The 22782-nt window shown below is 35.2% G+C and overlaps 1 protein-coding gene across 2 annotated transcripts; it reads left to right on the forward strand.

Annotated features, from left to right (window-relative positions):
- Positions 1 to 1709: 1709 nt before the first annotated feature.
- Positions 1710 to 21343, forward strand: LOC113765199 (ferrochelatase-2, chloroplastic). 2 transcript variants are annotated; one of them, XM_027309290.1, is made up of 11 exons: positions 1710 to 1894; positions 2803 to 3130; positions 3271 to 3414; positions 4873 to 4974; positions 8687 to 8790; positions 8879 to 9005; positions 12862 to 13014; positions 16645 to 16745; positions 16888 to 17089; positions 20323 to 20567; positions 21103 to 21343. In XM_027309290.1, exons 1-10 carry the CDS (start codon positions 1848 to 1850, stop codon positions 20545 to 20547), a joined length of 1533 nt encoding a protein of 510 aa, XP_027165091.1. In that variant the 5' UTR covers positions 1710 to 1847; the 3' UTR covers positions 20548 to 20567; positions 21103 to 21343. The 2 variants fall into 2 exon arrangements, with proteins under 2 accessions (XP_027165091.1, XP_027165090.1); XM_027309289.1 differs by having other exon boundaries at positions 20323 to 21302.
- Positions 21344 to 22782: the final 1439 nt, after the last annotated feature.

Genomic DNA, 22782 nt, shown 5'->3' on the forward strand with positions numbered 1-22782 from the left:
TGATTCTTGAATGACTGCTTATTACTGTGCTAAGTGTGCAAAGTACTAAATATAAATGTTTTCGTGTTTTGCCTACTTATGCTTGTTTGGGAACCTCATTGGACTTTTAGCTCATTCCATTAGTTTGTTTTTCTTACAAGAGTGGAGGCTGGAGCAAGTAAGCGTGAACTAGTGTGTACAAGTTTCTTGTACTTGTACTTTTATGGATTGAATGTATTTGAGATATTTGGCAATGTAAAGCTACGTTTCATTTTTGGCTTGTAAATGAAGTTGAATTATGGTTGATTTGAGGACCTTCTATGTTAATCTAGAGACGTGAAAGACTATTTTTAGAATGTAAGTGAGTGAGTCCTGACGAGAGTTGGCAGGCGGTCCGCCGAACCCTTGGGGAATGTGGGGTCGTCACAGTTGTTTATAATACTATGATGTGCTTATCTACTATAGTCGTGTTGTTTCTCAGTTACTACCTCTGTCTTTTCTCTCTTGACTGTTCTTCATTGCACACTGCTAATTTTTGGTCTGCGCTACTGTATTTATATCTCTACTTTGTGGATGTTGAGCCTTGTGGTTTCTGTTATGGAAGATAATTTGTCTAGACTAAAGGCAATAGACAAAGCTAGTGAGTTCATGAAAGGTCAAAGATTGCAAGGTTGTGCTCTAATGACACTTACAATGTTTGCGAGTGTTGCAATCTATCTGACCTTCTTTATCTTACCTGCTAACCAAGTGAAATTCGTTGGATTGACAATGAAACTTGCAAAGATTTACACATTTTGCTTGATGAAGTTGTCTTCGTTTGTGGTGTCACCCTATTCTACCATAAATACAAAAGGAGCCAGCTAGAAAATTAAATCTTAAAGAGTGCACCTATAGGCATTCACTCTCGCGCATTGCGCCGAGCTCTTCCTCTAGTCTAACATTAAAAGCTCTACTTCTAATTTTATGGGATGATTTTTACCAAATATTTTAAAAGTACTATTAACACCTAAAAACACTTTTTTACCAAAAGCATTACAATCCAAAACGGGGCCAAAATGTCTTTGCAGACTTTTTTATAGGGATTTTCAGAATGGATACCTTACACATTTAATTTAATCCATTTTTATTTCATTTGAAAAATTTAAATATGATTATTTGAAACATAAGAGATTATATTGATAAAAACTTCATAATTCTTTAAAGTCTAATTTTGAGTTTTTGCTAAAAGTGTATTTGAAAAGATTTCCTCATGAAATCAAGAAATGGTGCAGTTGAGCAGTCACCATGGACGTACGTTCTTAGTTGTTCTCAGTATGCCTAAAATAAATACTTTGATTATATTTATTTTGGTCGAAACATTTGGGATAATTTGGGATAGCAGATTTATTTGGAAAAAATATTATAGTATTTTTTGATATGATGCATGTGAGTTAAAAATATAGTTAAAAAATATATTGATGATGCAAGCAAATGAATGTGTGTAAATAAGGTGCAAACCAAACAAACTCGTTACATTAGGATTAATTTAGCACAAAAGTCAAACATTAACGAAACTAACATCATTTCTCCTGGGAACCAGGAAAGCGGATTTGTAGCTCTGTAGGAATAGGATAAGTCAAAGAAAACGTGGCTCATTTCTTAGACCCACAAATATGCAGCGGGAGATGTAACAGTCAACATCCACGCTAACGATGCTTGTCTGGATATATTAATAAACTAATAAACTAATTTGTAAAAACAAAGAAAAATCGAAAAGAGAAAATCCTGCTGCCGGAAACTTCATATAACAATTATCGCAAACCCAACAAATTCCCACCGCGCTAAGCTCGCTCCGGCACACGGAGTCTAAACGGAAGCGATTTGCAGTGATGAACCAAACTATGCATATTCGAGTTCAACCTCCCTCTCCTTCTCTGTAAGTTCTGGAAATTTACCTTTACATTTTTTTTCTTCCTTTTTTTTTTAAACTTTCCTTCAATTATCTCTGCTTTTGCTTGTTTCTTTATATATATATATATATAGCAATAGTTATAGCAATTATTATTTCCGTATCATGAAATTTTTTTCTGATGCTTGAAGAAGTAGTTGATATTAATTAAGGGTTAAAATGTGCGGATCCCAGTGGAACTTTCAAGTAATACAGTATCCAAGCTTGGTTTATTTTTTATTATATTTCAATTTTAAAATTGAGTTTGAGGTTAGTTTGATTTTTTTTTTTTTTTTTCATAATTTGAGCTCGAATGAGTTTTACTGAGTCGAGTTCAAGCAGCTTGACATATTTATGCGGAAATGTTTGGTTTTATGCTGCTCTAGTCATACATTAGTAAAATTTTGGAAGGTTAATGAATAGTAAATGTTGTTCGTGCTTAGTTTGATTAGTTGATGAAATAATCTCGAATGATTAGTTGATGAAATAATCTCGAATGAGATCTTATGCAGCTGAGCTGGTTTCGGAGCAACATATTGTCCTAGCTTGATTTTAAAAAAGCAAGCTTTATGTTCTATTGGAAGTTCTGCTTGATTATTGTGTGAGCTGAGTTTGATTGAGCTTGCAACGAGTTCTCTAGTTGAAATTGAGTACCTTAATTTACTTATATGTAATATACAAGTTTATTGAGCTGGAGCTGAATTTGGAAAATTGATAAATGTTAGGTTTTTGTCCAGGATTGGTTTGATTAGTTGACAAATAGAATTCATGCTCTTACTAACCTGAGCTTGATAAAGTACTAATAGCTTGGTGCTCTTACTTTGAACTAGGAAAAAACCAACGAATTTTCAAGTATTTTTAAGCTTACCCATCAACTCTTTTTATGGTAATTACAGGCTATTGCCACGGGCTAGCTTCTGTGCTCAAAGGATATGTCCTTGTTACAGAGTTCAAATGGAATCGACTTGTAATTCTAATCAGTTAAAAACATCTCCAGTGACAAGATTATCATCAGGATGGTCCAAGACACATTCCATATGTCCTGAGCTGCAACCCCGTAAATGTTCATCACAGATGGGAGCATTAGTTACTTCAAGAGCTGAAGAAGTACCTACTCTGCCAGTTATTGGTGATGAGAGAATAGGTGTATTGCTACTCAATCTTGGAGGGCCAGAGACTCTTGAAGATGTGCAACCATTTCTCTTTAACCTCTTCGCTGATCCAGTAAGTTAGTGACGTTTTAAACTATATAACTTGAGCAGAAGAAATCTTCGGAAAAGTATTTGCACTTACTAAAACCAAGATTACTTTACCTTTCTTGGAGGTATGAAATGATTTCTTGGGATTGTCTTGCCATTGGCTAGGACATTATCCGGCTGCCAAGATTGTTTCGCTTTCTTCAGAAGCCTTTAGCACAGTTCATATCTGTTGTCAGAGCACCGAAGAGTAAAGAAGGCTACGCTTCAATTGGTGGTGGATCTCCTCTTCGACAGATAACGGATGCTCAGGCATGATGAATAGAAAGCACTTTCACATAAAAAGAGGAGTTCTGCAAATTGATTGATAGAACTATATATTTGAGAATACATGTGGTTTTAGGTTATTGAGTTAGTTTGCTTTAGTTTAGTATTCCTTGAAACTGAAATGTCAACGGCAAAACCATTAGAAGCACATTACCATTGGCATGCATAATCTGTATGGATATGTGCATGTGATTTTCCGTGCTGTCAGACATTACCAGTCTTGCATGATTGTACTGTTAATTGTCAGAAAAGAAGCTTGCCTAATTGCTTTAAAGTCGTGTCCTGTGTGGTAAACAATACCTGCAGTTAAAGGGGGAGATGGAGCTTTAACATGTCCAGTCAGTAAATTTTTCTTGTTTGAAGCTATTGAAGGAGCACACCTTATGCTTGTTACTTGTGATACTAGTCCAGACATGGAATAAGCAAAGTACAGATAGAAACCTTGAAACATCCTTTCAAATTCACGTAAAAGAGAAACCGAACAAGCAAGGCTTAATCATTTGCTTACTTTTTTTGTTTTTTAAATTCCAGTTAGCTTTGAATCTTTGGTAAAGTTTTAGGTGTAAACTAGTGAATGCACCAAGAAGTCTAATCTTGATATTAATGTCAAGTGTGAAAGCAATGGGCGAAAAAGTTCATTTTATGTTGACATTTTTTTTGCTTCAAATAGGGGGGCACAGGGGGGAGAGCAGGGGGTGGGGTGTCTTCTGTGAAGCCACATGTGTGCTGCTTTTCACCTATTCTGTAAGTGATAGAAAGCTTATGTCTAGTTGCATTGGCTTGCACTCAAGGTCTGTCTCTTTCTGTCAAAAGGTGGTTCTGTGTGCCTTGGTTTTTAGAAATTCTCCCCTTGAGCCAAAATTGTGTCTATTTTGCTCTCAAATTGATGTTACTTGTTTACAATGTTATAAGCATCAATTAGCCTTTTATTCCCAAAGGATGCAATTAAAATGGAAAATTTGTTTGTTGTTCAACCTATAGGTGGGTGACAATATCAATCGCTTAAAACAGGATTGTTGGGTGCCCTGGTTAAGCTTCTTCCTACAGTTCTAGGTTTCAGTTGAATGGCCAGGTGGCTGGTAATTGGTGGGAAGAATGTTATAATTTTTTTTTTCCCGATGCTTCACATGCTGATACTGCGACTTGGTAGTCATCAATTGACTAGTGTCAACATCTGCCTTGTGTTTTAGTATAAAGAGGGAGTCCCAATGTCAGAGTTGCATTTGTGTTGTTCATCATCATAAGATTTACTCGTCAGCTGCCCATGAAGATCTTTAGTTCCAGCTGCCTATTTAAATCTTTGTTCATCGAAATTTGGTTCTAGATCATTGTGCATCTGGATTTTGGTTCATTTGTTAATATATTTACATGAGCACATATATGCTCTACATTTTTGAGGTGATAAACTTACGTTTTTAATTGGAAATTGCTTTGGATTTATAGGCTGAAGAACTAAGAAAAGCACTTTGGGCTAAAAATGTCCCTGCAAAAGTGTATGTTGGTATGCGGTATTGGCATCCATTTACCGAAGAAGCTATTTTGCAGGTACCTGTAATTTTTTTTTCAGTCTCAAACTTTTGTGCCTTGAATACAGGTCGTGCAATATCTTTCAATGATGGTTGTACCCCGTGTTTTTACCTTTTTGGAACTATTATTACAAACTGCCGGCCTTTTAGCATATGGGATCAAATCTAGAGTATGTTGTTCATGACAGAGATGCAGTTCACTTTGTCTATGAAATGTAGCATTTTTGGGTACTTGTTAAGAAAAGAATGAACATTTATTAGGAGGAGACAATTTGGACAGAAACTTTAATGTATGGTTTAGGAATTTTAGAAGGCAAATTGCTGTAAGGTGGATTATTGAGTAGAGTTATTGCACATGCCTTACAGGTTGCCAAAATTATCATGGAAACTCTTCGTGAGAGCGGAGAATCTAGTGGTCAAACTCAAAGACTTTTATTGATGCGTATCTGAGTGATGCAATCCGTTCACAACCAAATTCACTTTCTATATGCATATTTGGGAGCTTAACAACCATAGATAGAGAGAGATGAGTGGAGGGTATTTATTCACAGCTATATTGTGTTAATGTCAATCTTCAACTGCTAAATTGGTTATCAATTATTTTTGAAAAGGTATGAGGTTCCTCTCCTTCGAGAGAACCACAAAGTGCAAATGCCAGTGGCAAGATTTTACAAAGAAATCAGAAAGTTCTATTCTTTTTTTTTTTTCCCCTCCAGGACTGGCTGAAATCAAGCATGATAGATGTGCTTCAGAGACTATTAATGTGGTCATTTGTTCTAAGAGTGAGTGGTAAACAGGACACGTGTGTGTGTGTGTGTGTAGATATGTTAGATAGATGCATATATGTAGAGAGAGAGAGAGAGATAGACTGTAAAGCATGTCCCATGTTATCAGGAGAGATTAATGACTGAAATCATTTGATGTCTGCCGGTTTGGACTTATCTGGTTTTGTTGAATGACTTGGTTTGCTTGCACCAAACTGCTGATTGTCTTTCCTATTTGGTATATCTATATACATGTATTGATACCTATATAGATGTCCATGGTTGCATATACATATATTTGTCTGGGTGCTTGTGTCTGTATATAGAAAACCAAATCTCATTTAGAAAAAAAGTTCAATCTTAAAAGTGCCTTTTTGGTAGAATAGCAAGATGTTTCGAGTTAGTGAAGTGCTGTAGTAGCACCAAAGCCCTCTATGCTGCTATAATACTGAGCCAAGGGCACTCCGCCTTATCTATAGAAAGCGCGAGAAAACTCACAAGTTTTTGTAGACTCTGGCCAGCTATCAAGGAAACTATGTGAATTAAAAGAAGAAAAGGTCACTGGTTGCTACTAATAACCTAACAGAACTTTACAAAATGTGGCTTAAAGGTACTTTTGAACGATTAATTTATTGGTGGAGTCCGTACCATCTCTAAAGACGAATGAAAGGTATGAAGATTAACCGTTGAATGAAGCGTGGGATACAAGGGTAGGGCAGTGCCCAAGCATCAGGAGATGTGAAAGGCCTCCCAAGTTAAGTACTGGATCTCCTCATATCTTTCGAATTAAAATAAATACTGATGTTTGATGATCCAATATTGTGTTTTATTCTGGCAAAAATTTTTATCTTGACAAGAAATGACATTTGTAGACAATAACCACCAAGTACCAGTACCAAATGCGTGTCCTCCTTACTAGATTGAACAGCAGCCAGGAATACCGCAGAGCGCTGCACCCAAAATCAGCCAGCTATGAATACAGCCCAAACATAACAATTTGCTGTGTGAAACCAAACTAAAATATGAGAAACAACTATGGAAAGTCCTATCTCAGATGGAATTGGACTCTGAAGAAGGTGACTCAAACCAATTTGGCTAGGAATGTAAGATTTAAACTTATTTTTAAATGATTTTCATATACCTAATCATTGACATACCTTACTCAAATTATTTTAAAAAGGACAAGGGAGGTATATTCCATTAATGGTGTGGTGGAGGTGTGGAGCTATCAATAATAGTTTTCTATTCCCTCTTGTTGCAATGACAATAGCTACCTTAAAGTTGTAATAGTATAGTAAAATTGGTAAAGATTCTGTTGAAGTTTTGATTTCATGTTGTTAAGTTTGTAAGGATTTATTCTATCCTGTGAACACTGGAGAGTTCCTATAAAACTAAAGGAGTCTAAGAATGGGGGGCATCCTTGGAAATCCTATCTCATTGGTATAAACTCTTTATTGCATTGTCTGCTTCAGTGCTTTCAATGAATTGTGTTTCAACAACCATCTTTAGCAATCATTCTCTTATTTATGCAACATATTAACTTAATCTTGTAGCTTGGTTACTTGTATTGTTTTATTTACATTAACTATATTGTATTTCTTTCGAACTATATGGACCTCTAGTTCATTAATTGGTTTCCAAACAGACAAAGTTGCATCTTGACTAGATATTGGATCAGAATCATATCTCAATAAATCAACTTAACCAACTGATCGTGATATTATTTTATAGTGCACTATCCATTCTCATTAAGTCATAGCATCACCTCTGGGTCTACCACAACTTAAACACCTACCGAATTACAAAATTTTAGTTTTGCTCTGAATATACCTATAATAAAGAGTGAAGATTAAAAAAAGGAAGGACTTTGAGAATGAGAGGCAATGAGAGGCATCCTTGGGTACCTCTCCCAATTATAACTCATATATTAGCACATGTAATTTGAATATACAATATAGACAAAGGAATTGTTGTTAAAGATAGTTGTTGAAGCACTCACAATTGAAAGCACTAAAGCAGAAAATATTACGCAGAAGAGTTGACTTTGAGGAGATATTATTTCCAAGACATCCACTAATCCTCAGAGTCCTTTACTAGGATGTCTGCATTTTTTGTACTTGGAAACTGAAGCATTACAAACTTGACTGTACATTTCACCTTTAAGCAAAGTAGATTACAGTATTGCAGAAAAGGTCGTCTTGATAGATGATGAGGACAGCACCATTGCTAGCTCCACAAGAAGCACTACCTCGGATAGAATTCTACTTGGAAGAAATTCAAATTCAACACTGAAGTTTTGATGTCCTTGCGCCTCCTTTATAAAGCTACAAAAAAATTGATAATTTATGTCCACATTGCAATCATGAAAATCAAATTCTTTGTGTCATTTCTGAGTTTAACAATTCAACTAAAAGTGCATCTTCATATCTTATCAATCTCCATATAATATAGTTTATGCAGATGATGTACTTTTTTTTTTTGAATTTATAATCAACATTTCAGATGTCGTCACATTTTCTTGGATATTAAGAAAAATTGTTATTACTATCTGTATAAAATATGAAACTATTTCAAAATAAGATTAGCCTTAGGACATGATTTGCATTGTATTATCCGGATGTAAAACATATTGACGTTCCTTGATGACATTTCAATCAATTCAAAGATAAACCCCATTTACAGTTGTTTTTAGGACATAAATGTATACTAATTTTTTTTTTGGGGGGGGGGGGGAGTGTGTCTGTGTTCATGGTGCGCATCTGTGTGTTCGTGTTGGCAAGCATATGTATGTTTGTCTGTTAGGCTAACTATAAGTTTTGAATTGGGGTTAAATAGGTGACCTTTTTCTCCTTTTTTTGTTGCAATTCTTGTGAATAAATGATGTCTCTGTCACATAACTAGTCTTATAATTGACTAATACTATTAAATGTACGACTTAGATTGATATCTTGTGCTTTTTCTTGCTAGATTAAAAGAGACAAAATAACGAAGCTCGTTGTGCTTCCTCTCTATCCTCAATTTTCAATATCAACAAGTGGTTCAAGTCTTCGACTATTAGAGAGTTTATTCAGGTTATGATGTACTTGGTTATGTTTTAGACTATTTTCTACTGATTGTCATTAAGAAATCACTGCCTATGACATGTCCGTTCTCTTCTAGGGAGGATGAATATCTGATGAATATGCAACACACTGTGATTCCTTCCTGGTACCAGCGTGGAGGATATATAAAAGCCATGGCAGATTTGATTGAAAAAGAGTTACAAAAATTTGACTGCCCTGAGGAGGTAATATTTGTTTTGCAGATGTACAGTTTGATTTGAATAAAACTAGATATCCCTTTGTTGTGCAGTAGCTTTTCTGTGCATCTTTTTTCTAATTGATTATGATGCAATGAGATTAATTAGCAAATATGGAAATTAATACATGATGTTTCACATTCCAGATTTAATTCTTCTTTTTAGTTTTTTCCTTATTCCTTTACTTTACTTCTGCCTTACTGCATGGTTATAAAATCTCCCAAGTTCATCCTTCAGTCATTATACTAACGGTGAGGCAGGAGGGCGCTTCCTTGGTTGCAGTGCCACTATTAAAGCTATTTAATGTACTTTTACCATATTGGTACTCTGAGCTTATAGAAATATGGAGGGGGGCTTAAGAAGTGAATTGCCATCAAGCTCAAAGAGGATATAGGTAATAGTGCTGCCTGGGTGGGATAGCTTCTTCTAGACTATGTAGAACTTTTTTTTTTTTGGGTCAAAATAGGCTATGTAGAACTCACCTAGTACCCACGGAAGCTAAGAGGTCATTTACCTGAAAATTAGAAGATGCATGCTTTGATGTTTAATGACATACTGTTTTTAGCTTTATAGACGTTTTTCAATGCTCAATCTTTGTGAGACCTTTCATGGCTAGAATTTGCCACATCAATGAATTGCTCACCTGCCTTATTGGTCAACAGTTGCACATGAACTCAAGGATGAATAGGCATATTCATGTAATCTGCTTCTGCATTGAGATTACAAGATATTACGTGAAGAAAGCTCATGTTGCAGCTGAATGTTTGCTCCTCATATGGTACTTCATCGTAGGAAATGACAACTGATGTGCTACCTTCTTCCTTTGAGCAATTTGGTCCTCATTCCTAATTTCAGGCTTTTGTAGGAAAAAATTGTTTTGGGCATGGAATTTGTCTTTGGGTGATTATCTTGAATTTCTGGAGAGTAGAGTTTGGGAAGTCTTCAGGTGGTTCTGGGATATGTTGGCTTTCCTTGGCCTTCTCTGGTTTCTTTTTGCTCTGTGGATGAATGGAGATATCCTGCATATCTGTTGCATCTTCTGCCAAATTCCATTTTTGTACTCAGTGATCATGGGGATGAGTTGAGGCATCTCCTTCCAGTCGATTATCTTTTGATAATGCTTATGTCGTTTAACAGCTGAGTTGTGTGAATTATGTTGATTATGGTCTTCAACTGTTATAATGAGTTCCTATCCACTTTATGCAACTTGATTGAATGAAATATGGATTGTGACGGGTTGAAAGGATTCTACATATCGAGTCCCTTATCATGTTCGTAAATGAATACAGAGAGGAGAGAGAGAGAGAGGAGATACAATGGAGTGAGACAGAACTTGATGAACTTAATGAGTACTATCATTACCCATCCAGTCATGACTTGGTGCCTAGAACTATTAAGTCGGTTGTAATTAACGATTTTGTGCTTCTGAGCCCACATTCAAGCTCTACTAAGATGGACAATTGTCTCATTAACTCATACAATCCAATGCATGGATAATAAAAGTATAGTAGCATGAGGTCGAGTATGATGCTTAATTCCCATTGATTAGTTACCTGATACCTGGAAGGAATAAGTTGCTCAATATGAACTTTTCTGTGCCTCTGCACTCGCATTTGAACTCTACTAATTATAGATGCTTAGCTATGAACTCATACAACTTAAAAAATTCCTCCAGATAATACACTTAGTTCAAAAATAACTAGCATACATTTATAAAAGCCACATGAAATTGGAAAAACACTTGTGTCGACATTTTGTACTTCAAATTGTCCTCTAAAATATCACCATGGTCTTTAGATAAGAAGCAAGGTTAAAGTTACAACCTAGATAGGATGCATGCTTCTAAACTTTGATTCAGGAAAGCTATTGTTGGAAGCAGCATAACAGAAGAATCTGAAGTTTAGCTTAGAAGATCATTATGACAAGTAGCTAATCTGAATTATAGTTAGGTACAATTTTTTTTAAAAAAATTTTAAGTAGTTTGTAGCCTAGAAGCGATTTTTGTAATTTAGCCTACGCTGAAAGTGGTTGCAGCTATGGGATAGCAGTTGTTTTGGCTGGGTAGGGTAAAGCGTTCAAGTCAAACTGGACAGTTGTCTATACAAAACTAGCCAAATCCAACTTGACTTCCTACATGATTTTAGGCTTTGAACTTTTGTGTATTTAAGCTTATGAGCTTGGCTTAATCCCCCAGAATTCTTAGCTTCCAAGTCTTGTTTAACAAAATATATCACATGTAATAGCTTTAGGACTGATTGCAAATGCAAGAAGAAATTTTCAGAAATGGCTCCCTTGGACTATCCATCTTTGATGAGCAGTGTAAACTGCAGTAGTTGGTGGTGTACATAAACTTCAGAGAATTGTTGCTGCTGGTAAAGTGTCTTTGTTGACTGGAATGTGCTTATTTTGTTTGCAGAACTTGGTGCTTTAGTGCAATACTTTAGGTATCTCTAGATCGCTAAGTTTGTTTGTAGGGCTCAGATTTTAAGAATAAAATGACTACTACTAGACTTACAGGAGCAATTGGTGAGACAGTCGTTTAAGAAAATTTCTTCATGTCATTCCCATCTTCCTAAAGCTATTACAACTGATAATTATACTTTTACAGGAAAGAAGACTTTAACATTTGGACTTTGACTCCCAAAAAAAAATGTTTTAACTTCTGATGTTATGTAGCTGGAAAATAGAACTTTAGTTATTATATAGGCTGGGCCAGTTTCATCATGTGCTGGTATTACACATTTTCCCTAGCCTTCTACTGACTTAGAAGCACAAAATAGATGTAAATACAAAATCTTGATCAGCTCCAAATTGAATTCTTCCCAAATGACCACATTTCCCTTAGAAGTCAGCTATCCTTTCTTTGTGATTTTTGACATATATTCTCAAATCCATATTTGCACAGCCCTGTCTCTTGCCATGATGCCTGAGTTCTCTGTTTCTTCCTTTTCCCTTCTTCCTTCGTTTCTACTATTTTTCTAATTCTGAAGCCACACTTACTCAGCAACCTAGAGCTATGTAAAGCCCCCTTAACCACCTGGCAGAGCAATGTCTGTACATTTGTGTACTTACCAACGGGAACTCCTTGTTTGTTGTTCTGGTTACAGATCCTCCAGCAAGACTCCAAGTAGTTGACCAGCACATTTTCAGCCTTGGGAGACATCCTTTGTTTTGGTTAATCAAGATTGTGAATTTTGACTGAGTAATAAAAAGTTGTGAACTTGTTTCTTTTGATGAAAATGCAATTTCACTTCTGTTGCCTAAACTTTCTGGTTCTTGCTTGTATATGTTATTTTTACTTGTTTTCTGTGTCAATAGTAAACCATACTTAGAGTCAAGTTCAATGGGCATCTTCTCTACTCTGTTCTGGCCTAGAGCACAAGTGCTATCCTATATGTAGCCTACTAGGGGAAGCTGAAAAGGAAAGAAGACTAATATCCTTCTTAGTGAAGTTAAACACAAAGTCCTATTTGGCCAATGGCTCATTACTATACGTTTAGCCTTTTCCTCCTGAAATTCCATAAAGTAGTTGTTTCCAGCTGAGGAATATTGTCTAAGATGTTTAAATAATGTTGTGTACACATGACCATTTATAAACTTTTCTTATTCATAAAATGTTTAAATGGCCTAATTTTCTGACCCTATATTGCTGAAGTTTCCAACTTCGTGAATGGAATCAGTAGAACAGTTCTATCCATCTGCAAACTGGTTGTAATATCTGCCGTTCATGTCTGTCCTGTACCTTTCTGGTTTTCATCGTTGTATTATTATTGGCCTAATTTTATATGCTGTGGATGTTGTGTTACGATGTCATAATAGGATTAAGGCCTATCTTGATTTTCAGGTCATGATTTTCTTCAGTGCTCATGGTGTACCACTTGCATATGTTGAGGAAGCTGGTGATCCATACAAGGCTGAGATGGAGGAATGCATTGACCTAATTATGGAAGAACTTGAGAATAGACGGATAACTAATGCATATACACTTGCCTATCAGGTACTTGGGCTTGTGAACTCTATTTAATGCTTTGACACACTGTTTTTGTTATATGCTTTTCCCTCAAATTGCAGTTTTGTGTTAGAATGGGGTCAAAGCTTCAGTCACATGAATTTAAGAAAGAACAGCTTTTGAATTGTCATTGACTTTGTAGAGTTAATTTTACTTGTTGAGATAATTGGATTCATGAAAAAAAATCTCTTTCTACATATTGATCAATATTGGAAGAGCTGGGAGTCAGGTTTTATATTCAATAATTTCAGTCCACATGTTGAGAACTTGGAGTCACTAAATTTTGAAAACCAGTAATGATTAATAAACTTAACTGTTGATGTAACAAAACTGTTAAATAATATGAGGTGAGCAATTAGTAGATTGACTTCCTGAAATCTTTATAGTGGCAGCAGAAATTGATGCATTACTTTACTTACTGTACGAAGTGTACGGTTTTTTATGGTCTGCTACCTTGATTCATTATGTTTTTTTGATTTATGTTATCCAATAAAATGTCAGTTAAAAAGATAATAGCATATCTGGTGGTTATCAATGTTCTAACATCATTGAATGCGTTAGTTATGATAAAGAATATGTGGTATTTGTGATGCATATACGATTACTCTGTTCATGACCCAGTATCATGTCTTGCCATTTTCCAGTTCGTCATGTAAGTCAGTGGGTTCAACTTTTTCCTTTCCAAAGATGTGCCTTAGGTTTTGCATCTACATCTTACCACTGGGTTTGTCTTGGAATGATTAATGGCACTTAAGTTTTGATTTTGTCACATATACTGTGGCATCACATTTGAATATTACAACCTACCCAGAACCACCAACACTAGAGCCCATCATTACCATAATCTTTTGATACCTCCATCTCCATTTCAAAGAATGTCATGGCTATCAATACTGATTGCATCACAGCCATTGTCCACTACCTGAGGGTGTTGCTCGAATTCAGAGGCAGAGCTACATGATCCTGGGGGTGGGCAAATGCCCCCCTCAAATTTGTGAAACCTATTTTTATACTTTATAACTATTGCTAATTGTATTTTATATTCTAATAGGTTGCATGGCCTCAAACAATAAAAATTGGATATCACACCCCCTGAAAGAAAAAAATTAGGGTTACTTACTAAAAATTAAATCAATCAGCAGCTATATAATGAGAAACAAGATGAAGAAAAACCAACAAATTAGTATATGAACAATTGATGCATAAAAAGTAAAAAAAATTACTGTTTTAGATTGAGAATAATATGGAAGGTGTAACCAAATACAAAATTACTGTTTTAGATTGGGAATAATATGGAAGGCGTAACCAAATACAATTAATCTATTTAAGGAAGAAAGCAACTAATTATGGGGAAAGAAGAAATGTATAAATAGAAGAGTGCAAAAATGAAAGAGATAAATCTGATGGTGTATTACAAAATATGTTTGGAATATTTCTTTCTTTGTTGAATTTGAATTCCCTTTTATTGTTAGTCCTTTATTTGGTTGATAATCAAATCACTTGACACTTGGATAATTTATATTTGTGTAACTCATTTTAGTATTCAATTCTCTGCAATTTAATACTTGACTAAATTAAACATATCATTTTGTCAAATACTAGTATTAATTATTCAACTAATTAGTAAAATGAGTGAAAATGCTAAATTCTAATTTCTTTTTTCATGGAAACAGATATATGGAAATTTCACTAAATTGTTTTGGGTGCTTGAAAAATTATTGATTACACCAGAAGGATTGGGATTAGCCGGTCAATCAAACTACCTGTTAATAATGTAGTATATATTATGTAAGCTACTAGGTGTTTTTGCATTTGTAGTTGCCCCATACTACCAAGGTAGTTGTTTTGAACCCTCATCCAACTGCACCTATCACTAAAGTAGTTGTTTGTAAGTCCTACCCTTAAATTACTCAATAATCGACAGTTGCACCCCCTGATCCTAGGTCTTGGCTCAGTCACTGCTCAAATTGTCATGAGAGAATAAGCATGGCAATTAAATAAGAATATGATGAACTGCTTTGTTCTATTATTGTTGGTGTAAAACTGATTGGTGACTCATGTTCTCGTTTCCTTCGGCATGGATCATGAAAGTCCTAAAAATTTTGGGAGGGGGGTGGGTGTGCGTGCATTATATATATATATATATATATATATATATATATATATATTTTGGGTTCTCTCTGGCACTTTGACAATCAGAATTGATGATCCCATGCTAATATAACATGAAAACAGTTTCTTCTAAGAGCCTAATATAAATTGAAGAGATAGTAACTTGTAAATTCTCTTCTCCCTTAGTTTTCTTTTTGTGCATGGTTATGGGGATTAAATCGAATGTTGTCCAACAAATTAGAGAGGAGTTTTAGGAGTGCATACAGATTAGAAAATATGGTGATACAAACTGATGTGCTGGCAGTGAATATAGGTAAATGGTTCTTTGGTTTGGTTGGTATTCATATAGCCATGATAGTTGGAGTATATGGTGGTGGCAAATTCTTTTCTTTTTTTGGTGGTCCTTGGTGTACTTTGGGGGGTGGGGTTGGGAGAAAGAGGGAGAGAGGGAGATGATCATACAAACGGAGTGAAGAATGGTGCAGCTTCATAGTTAACTTTCTTCAGTAAAGATTGTAGTGATGTAGATGTTATTCACATGAACAAAATTTTTTATCAAGAGCAATGGGATTGGGTCACTGAAAGTAACAAGCTTAGAGTTTTAAATGCCTCAGTGGAGCATCACATGCAATCAATGCAGTGGTCTACCCTCTGGAGAGGATTCTAGGGAGCAGGTTATGCACCAAACTGGGTTCAATGGTGGCTGTCACTGTGGATTGCGAGACTCCAGCCCTTCATCTCACTGGACAATGATCCAACTTTTAGCTCGCAACAACCATATTGTACTGTTTTTTCAAACTCAATGTTGACTGGAAACAGACAACATGGTGGGACCTTGTCCCTTTTCCAAGTCTGCCTATCTAACTCCTTCAGCACTCACCTTGTTACTTGTTTTCGAGAATAAAGCAAGCATCTTTTTACATAGATAAAAAATATGCTATTAACATATATCCACTAATAGGTTGTTCATTTGTTCCTGCAGTTGGCTGGAAGTCACATTCCACTTGTATTAATAGTCCAAATAAGTTTAGGTGCTGCTTAAAAGGACTTCCAACAATTTACTCCTAATTTGTCTGTCAACGACTAAAGGTCTTTTTGTTCAATTATAGCAAGCTAATTTTAGATTCTGATTTTGAAAAATCAGTTTCTTTGATGTACTTCTTTGCTAGCTTTTGCTGATTCTGATTAATCTACTTTTTAAAATTCTACTGCAATCTAGAACAGCCCCTAAGATCTGTGCTCAATTCTGTCCTGAATATAGTCACAAGTATTTGTACATATATGCAGTTTTGAATTTTGTTTTTAACAAATATATATATGTTTTTGTGTGTGTGTGGAGACATATCTAATTATATCCACTGGTTAAACATCTATATTTTTACTTATGTGGTGTAAATAATTTTATAGCGGTGTCTTTATTCTGGGTTATAAATTTGCTGTGTACTTTTATATGATTGTTGTGTTACTTTTTTAGCAACTTATTATGTGGGCCTTTTTTTTTCACAGAGTAGGGTTGGTCCTGTTGAGTGGTTAAAACCCTATACAGACGAGACTATCATTGAGCTCGGTCAGAAAGGTTTTAAGAGTCTTTTAGCTGTTCCCATAAGGTATAACATTTTTCAACTCAATGTTTAAATAACTCTTCATGTTACACCTGTTTTATTGTGAAAATGCCCTGCAATTTTTTTAATATTTAATGCTTTTGAGATAAACTTTGTGTGTAACTCCTGCTTTGGTAATTCATCGCAGTTTTGTCAGTGAACATATTGAAACTTTGGAGGAAATTGATGTAGAGTATAAGGAGTTGGCTCTAAAATCTGGCATACAGAAATGGGGACGTGTTCCTGCACTTGGTTGTGAACCAACATTCATTGCAGATTTAGCAGATGCTGTGATTGAAAGCCTTCCTTATGTTGGAGCAATGGCAGTCTCAAATCTTGAAGCTCGACAGGTATATTTTCCCCATGAAACTTTTGAAGTAGAATTGGTTGATGTTGCATGACAATTGCTAAAGTGAACTGCAAAGCACAAAAGAGCTTTGTGAATATCCATTGTTCGGAGAACACAAAAGAGCGATGTCTGCACATAATGCAGATATTTTCAGATATCCATTTTGCAAAAGTATAAGACATAGTGAATATTGATATTGAAGCTAACCAGAAAAATGTAAACGCATTTCATATATTTTATGACAGTCAATACCTATAAGTGACTAATTAATTTGTTCAGTAGAAGAATAAATCCTATATATAAAGCAAAAGCACTCTTTGGTGTGTGGTGTTTCTCCCTTTAACTCTCTTTTCTAGAATAACAGCCACAGCCTTACCTGCAACTACCTGGATATGGTGTCACAAAAACTACCCATGTATAATAACTGAATCAGTTCCACTTCAATGACAAAGCGCATCAAGTAAAACTTGCTTCTTTCATGATGCAAACTTAATTCTTTATGAATTTAGTGTATACAGAAGTTGCATTTAAAAGGAGTAGTTTATTGAAAAATTAACAATTTATTAATTACCCACATCAGGTAGCTCTTATTACTTGTGTCGTGCTGTTAGGTAATAGTTCGTTAATTTAACAGTAAAAAATTGTTAACCGGTTGTATCAAGTTGCCGCGCCTTTGGACTGCCAAATGCATGAATTTGCACCTTGAAATTATTTGATGGGATCAGTTCAGGTCATGCATTTACTGTCAATACTATCACGAAATTGGGAATCAATTACTTTGCTGAAAGGAATGCAACATATATGAAACATGAACCATTACTTAGTCCAACATACATTGGGATTTTTGGTTTGATGAATATTTTGGTAATTTCAACGGTTGTTGAATCAGTAACGCTTATAGGCCATTGGAGTGGTTTCTTTGAGCTTGTGAGGCGGTGAGCTTATTTGGTCCTTAAGTTGGTAATGAGTAAATACATGCAATGTAATTTTTCTCTGTTGTTCTGGATTTGATAGATTTATTGACAGGTTCAAAAAGTATTTTGTTCTGTTGCTTGTGCATCTTCTACTGTATGGATGGATAAAGTTGACTTTGCTTGAATATCTATGGTTGATTTCATAGCTTTCCCTGTTATTGTTGCACTTCTGCAATAATTTTGATTGCCATCCCAGTGAGCTTGCTGCTGCATCAGCCACTAGCTTTTCCTGTTACTGTGATTTCATAACTTTGCATGAGAGAAGGAACAGACTAAAAGCACAAGTAAGAAAGCACTTCTATAGGGGGGAGTATAAATTAATTAAAAATCTATTTGCAGCCAACAAATGGAAGGTGCTTTGAACTGTTTCCTGGACAAAGGATTGGTTGGTTTGTTTCTTTTACTTGCCAGAATATTGTTAAATAAGCAGGTTGAAGATGTGCTTTACAAAGTTCATAATTGAACTAAAAAACTGAAGAAGTGAAATGAATGTAACCTTCAAATTACATTTGCGTTGTTATTTATTGCTCTGAGAGGAAGCATTGAGATTATTTTCTTAATTTGGAGGTTTGATCTAAAATGCAGCCAAGCCTATGTGCCCGACAAATCTTCTTTGGATGAAATGTTAAACAGATTGAATGCAGTTTATATTCATTTAAGAAAATAAGTTGGTAATTTGGATTACTTAAATGTTATGGCCTTCAAAGCATACAAAATATACTTGCAAGACGATTTACTTACAATGCAAGAAACCACTTGAAAGACTCGCATCTTAGGCTATTCAAAATGATGCATAACTTTTTTCTTTTAATTGATATCAATTTTTAGTCTTGCTGACTTTCAGATGAGAAAAGGTTGTAGCTGTTTTGGGTGTGTAGCTATTCTCTATCCTATGGCTTAACTTCTTTTTTGCTGGTTTTTATGTATCTTACTTCTTTTGTTTGCAAGTCATAAGAGTAATGACCTGGAATACACAGTGGGCACTGGTTGGGAAGAATTATTGCTTTTGTTGAGCAATATTAATGTGCTAATCTTCTGTTCTCTCTCTGTCTATCTCTCAAATCCTTCTATCACCTATATGGAACTTCTATTAACAACGCACTTGGAATCATGTTAGAGAGGATACTTAATGCTAGATATATCCATCTCTAGCCATTCGGTGATGGAAATGGGCAGATTACTGGACACTTTTACTTGGTTTGTCTTATTTATATGTGAAAGTTAAGCAGATTAGTAAGGGTGCTTTTGGTTTAGGGGAATCAGCACTCAGAGATTGGCTATCAAAGTAATGAAACTCATTTCTTTAACTAGGAATGAGGATGACTGTATGTATTGAAGGAGCAGTCTATGGGGTTTGTCATGTACTACATGTGTCTTGCTTATCCCACTGACTACCAAGTCTAACTAGAGAAAATTTAGAGTAACATTATGCAAATTCATGTGTCTTGCTTATCCCACTGACTACCAAGTCTAACTAGAGAAAATTTAGAGTAACATTATGCAAATTCAGATGCAATCCCTCCTCCCTCCATCCCTCTTCCTCTCTCTCTCTCTGTAACCATTCTGGTCTTCCTCCTCTGCCCTCTGTCTTGTCATTCACCTATATTTTATCTTTCTTCTTTGAATGGCACAGGAGTGTTTATTTAGCCAATCTTAGGGAATTTGATCAAGATAGGGATGGATATAGATCCTCTTGCCTTGTGTTTTTTAGTGGTTGTTGATTGTGATTCACTCCAATATGGTTGGATGTCCAAGTTGCTGTTTTAGACTGAAATTCTATTGGTCAGTCTGCTTGTTTTGGACAAATGTATTTTGTTGGCACCATTGTGATGCTGTTGCCAGTTGATTAACCCCATCTTGGATGATCTCATTGGTTGAGGATATATTTGAAATATATGCAAAAGACAGGCAATCACCATTTAGTTGTTGACTTCTGAGCTTTTAATTGACGGTGGTCAGTTGGAGAAAGTAAGGAGGACATAAGAAGAAAAGAAAAGGAATAAAGGAAAATGGAGAAGGATAAAATGAGAAAAAATGAAAATTGATTGTAAACTCATTTCCATTGTTTTAACCAAACTCTTACCAGGGCAATAATACATTTTCGTATGTAACAGGATTATGGTTTTCAGTGTGTTTCAGACTCCTAAATATTAACCAAATAGTCCCTATGGTTTCACATAAATGTTGATATCTTGTTGGTTGAAGCTTGTTCTGTCAGTCATTGGATTAAAGTCTGACTAGTCTGGCATTTGGTTTGCAGTCTTTAGTTCCATTAGGCAGTGTTGAAGAACTATTGGCAGCATATGATTCACAGCGAAGGGAGCTGCCACCACCTGTGATAGTTTGGGAATGGGGTTGGACAAAAAGTGCTGAAACATGGAACGGAAGAGCAGCTATGTTGGCAGTACTTGTTCTATTGGTACTTGAAGTGACCACCGGGGAAGGATTTTTGCATCAATGGGGTATATTACCCTTGTTTCGATGAGAAAATATATCCTCTTGCCAGTGAGTCATTCAGTCTCCTTTTCTCTCAGAAATACCATACCATGAATTCTGGATTTGCCCAAGGAATGAACCTGAAGCAACAGAAAAAAGAAATAGAGTTGCTTTTTGCCAATCCTCTTACTTTTGGTTGATCTTCCACAGAAGTAATAGTGATCAATCCTTGGCTTTTTAACCAAGCTGGATCTTCACGCCTTTGTGGGATTTTGGATGTTCTGATTTTCATTTAATCTATTTTAGTATATTTTTTTATTTTGTTTCTTGTTAATTTTCTTTTGGATTGGTTACCCTGAGGCAGGGAGGGGGTGGGGCTATGGAGAAGGTTTTGGGCAACCAAAGATACGGGAAAGCTCATCATCCAAAGGACTACTTTGCTTGTGATGTTTAGAATGTGATTTGGTGATGGTGACTTCACAAAGTGCTTGATGCACAATATATGCTTTTCCCTCTAAAAGTTCTCCCATTCCTAGGTTCTTAGGGGTTAATTTGTAGAAAGTCAACTAATACTTTTCAGTTCCTTTGTATATTGTTGTAACAGATCTTAAGGTATTGCATGGATTCTTACATGAAGCTGCTGTAAATGGAAAAGAGAACAGCAGCATGCCCTTTAATACACATCTTTTGATCTCTAGATCTGATGTTTGTTGTTTTATACCATCATAGGTGGTTTGGTGGTTTTGCTGTACCTACACTCAGTCGCCAATGTACAATATTATATTGGATTGATTAATTCTGTCATATTTGCTTCTTTGTTCTATACAATTGGCTGTTTCTTTCTTCATTAGATCTTTTTGTGTATAACTTTTATATATTTGTTTAGTTTTTGTTACATGTTGCTGAAACTCTTTCGGAATTCAATTGATGAATGTTGTCGGTTTCATTCCCTGCAAACGCTATTTACCATTTTCTTGATCCCTCAAGTGGTGAACATTTAAAGAATCATTGCCTGGTTCCTTATATATAAATCTGCAAGTATTATTCTCTGTACAAATGGTGAAAACAATTTGGTTAAATTTCTGGCTCTGCATGGCTTATTTTTGTTTGTTCCGGGGACCTGGTGCTTGTATGTGGATTGTTTTCTCTTTTTGTGTAAATTAAATGAGTAATTTGCTTAATTGTGTAACCTAGAGGATCATCGCTTGAATGTTGCCTTACTGTCGTGCCCCATTTTTGAAAATAAAAGAGAAATGGAAATGGTGTTTAAAAATGAGTTTTTTATTTTTAGAAAATAAAGAATAAGGGCCTAGAATGAGACTTTAAATATGCGACGGTTTGGATTCTAAATATTAGTCAAAAAGGTTTTAGAAAAATATTAGAAAAATATTAGTCAAAATATTAAAAAAAAGTAGAGTCGTCACTTGGTATTGAATTTAGTTGTACCAAATCACCTAAACGTTTGCAAAATGAAATCATGTAAATAAAACTCTTTTGGACAATTCCATATTTTTGAAAATAAGAGAAAAGAGTTTGAGAATCACAGTTGAAAAAAGAAAAGGTAAAGACTTGATCGATTCAAATTTAAGATACCTTTTTCAATCTAATCAAGGTTAGTTGCAAGATTTAATCAAAAATTTTCATAATCTAACTCTTGACTTATAACACTTGGACGTTTCTATATGGATGTAAACCTAGACCTAGGGAGTATTGAAAGGAACGAGATGCCTCTTCAAAATTTAATTGGTGCAAATCACATTAATTGTGAAGTTCAAAAATGATTCCTTGAAGAGGTCACGAATATGTAAAAGATATGGTTTGAAAAAAAATTATGATATATATAAATATACGTGTTCTAGAAGGGAGGTATGCAACATAATGGATGCGGGGAGATAAAATTCATGACACAATTTTCCTCTTTACAGAGGGGGATAAGAGCATGCCAAGGATAAGGAATCATACTTACTCATTCCCCAATTCGAGGAGTGACTCTTCTAATCTAAACAAGCAAATTGACTAAATAATCTAAATAAAGTGCAAGTCTAAATGATATAATTTGCTCGTGTAGGGATAAGGGAATAAGAACACATATCACGCAAATGAAAAGAATCCTAAAATGTAAAAAAAAAAATGTATAAAATGCAATAAATGTTACACAAAGCATGAATCTAACGCGTGAGTGTCCTAAGGGTCTAGTATTAGATTAGTTCATTTCTAAAAGTTCTCATTAGCATTAGACTAGTGAAAATTTGGGGAATAAAACCACAACTAGCGTTGGACTAGT

The sequence above is a fragment of the Coffea eugenioides genome, chromosome 3, assembly GCF_003713205.1.
Source record: "Coffea eugenioides isolate CCC68of chromosome 3, Ceug_1.0, whole genome shotgun sequence".
Taxonomy (NCBI): domain Eukaryota; kingdom Viridiplantae; phylum Streptophyta; class Magnoliopsida; order Gentianales; family Rubiaceae; genus Coffea; species Coffea eugenioides.

Excerpts from the sequence above, each read along its gene's own strand:
- LOC113765199 (XM_027309290.1), top strand. The coding sequence starts at position 1,848 with ATGAACCAAACTATGCATATTCGAGTTCAACCTCCCTCTCCTTCTCT. Across the intron at positions 16,746-16,887 it reads CTTTTAGCTGTTCCCATAAG|TTTTGTCAGTGAACATATTG; the intron begins GTATAACATTTT and ends AATTCATCGCAG. Across the intron at positions 17,090-20,322 it reads CAAATCTTGAAGCTCGACAG|TCTTTAGTTCCATTAGGCAG; the intron begins GTATATTTTCCC and ends TTTGGTTTGCAG.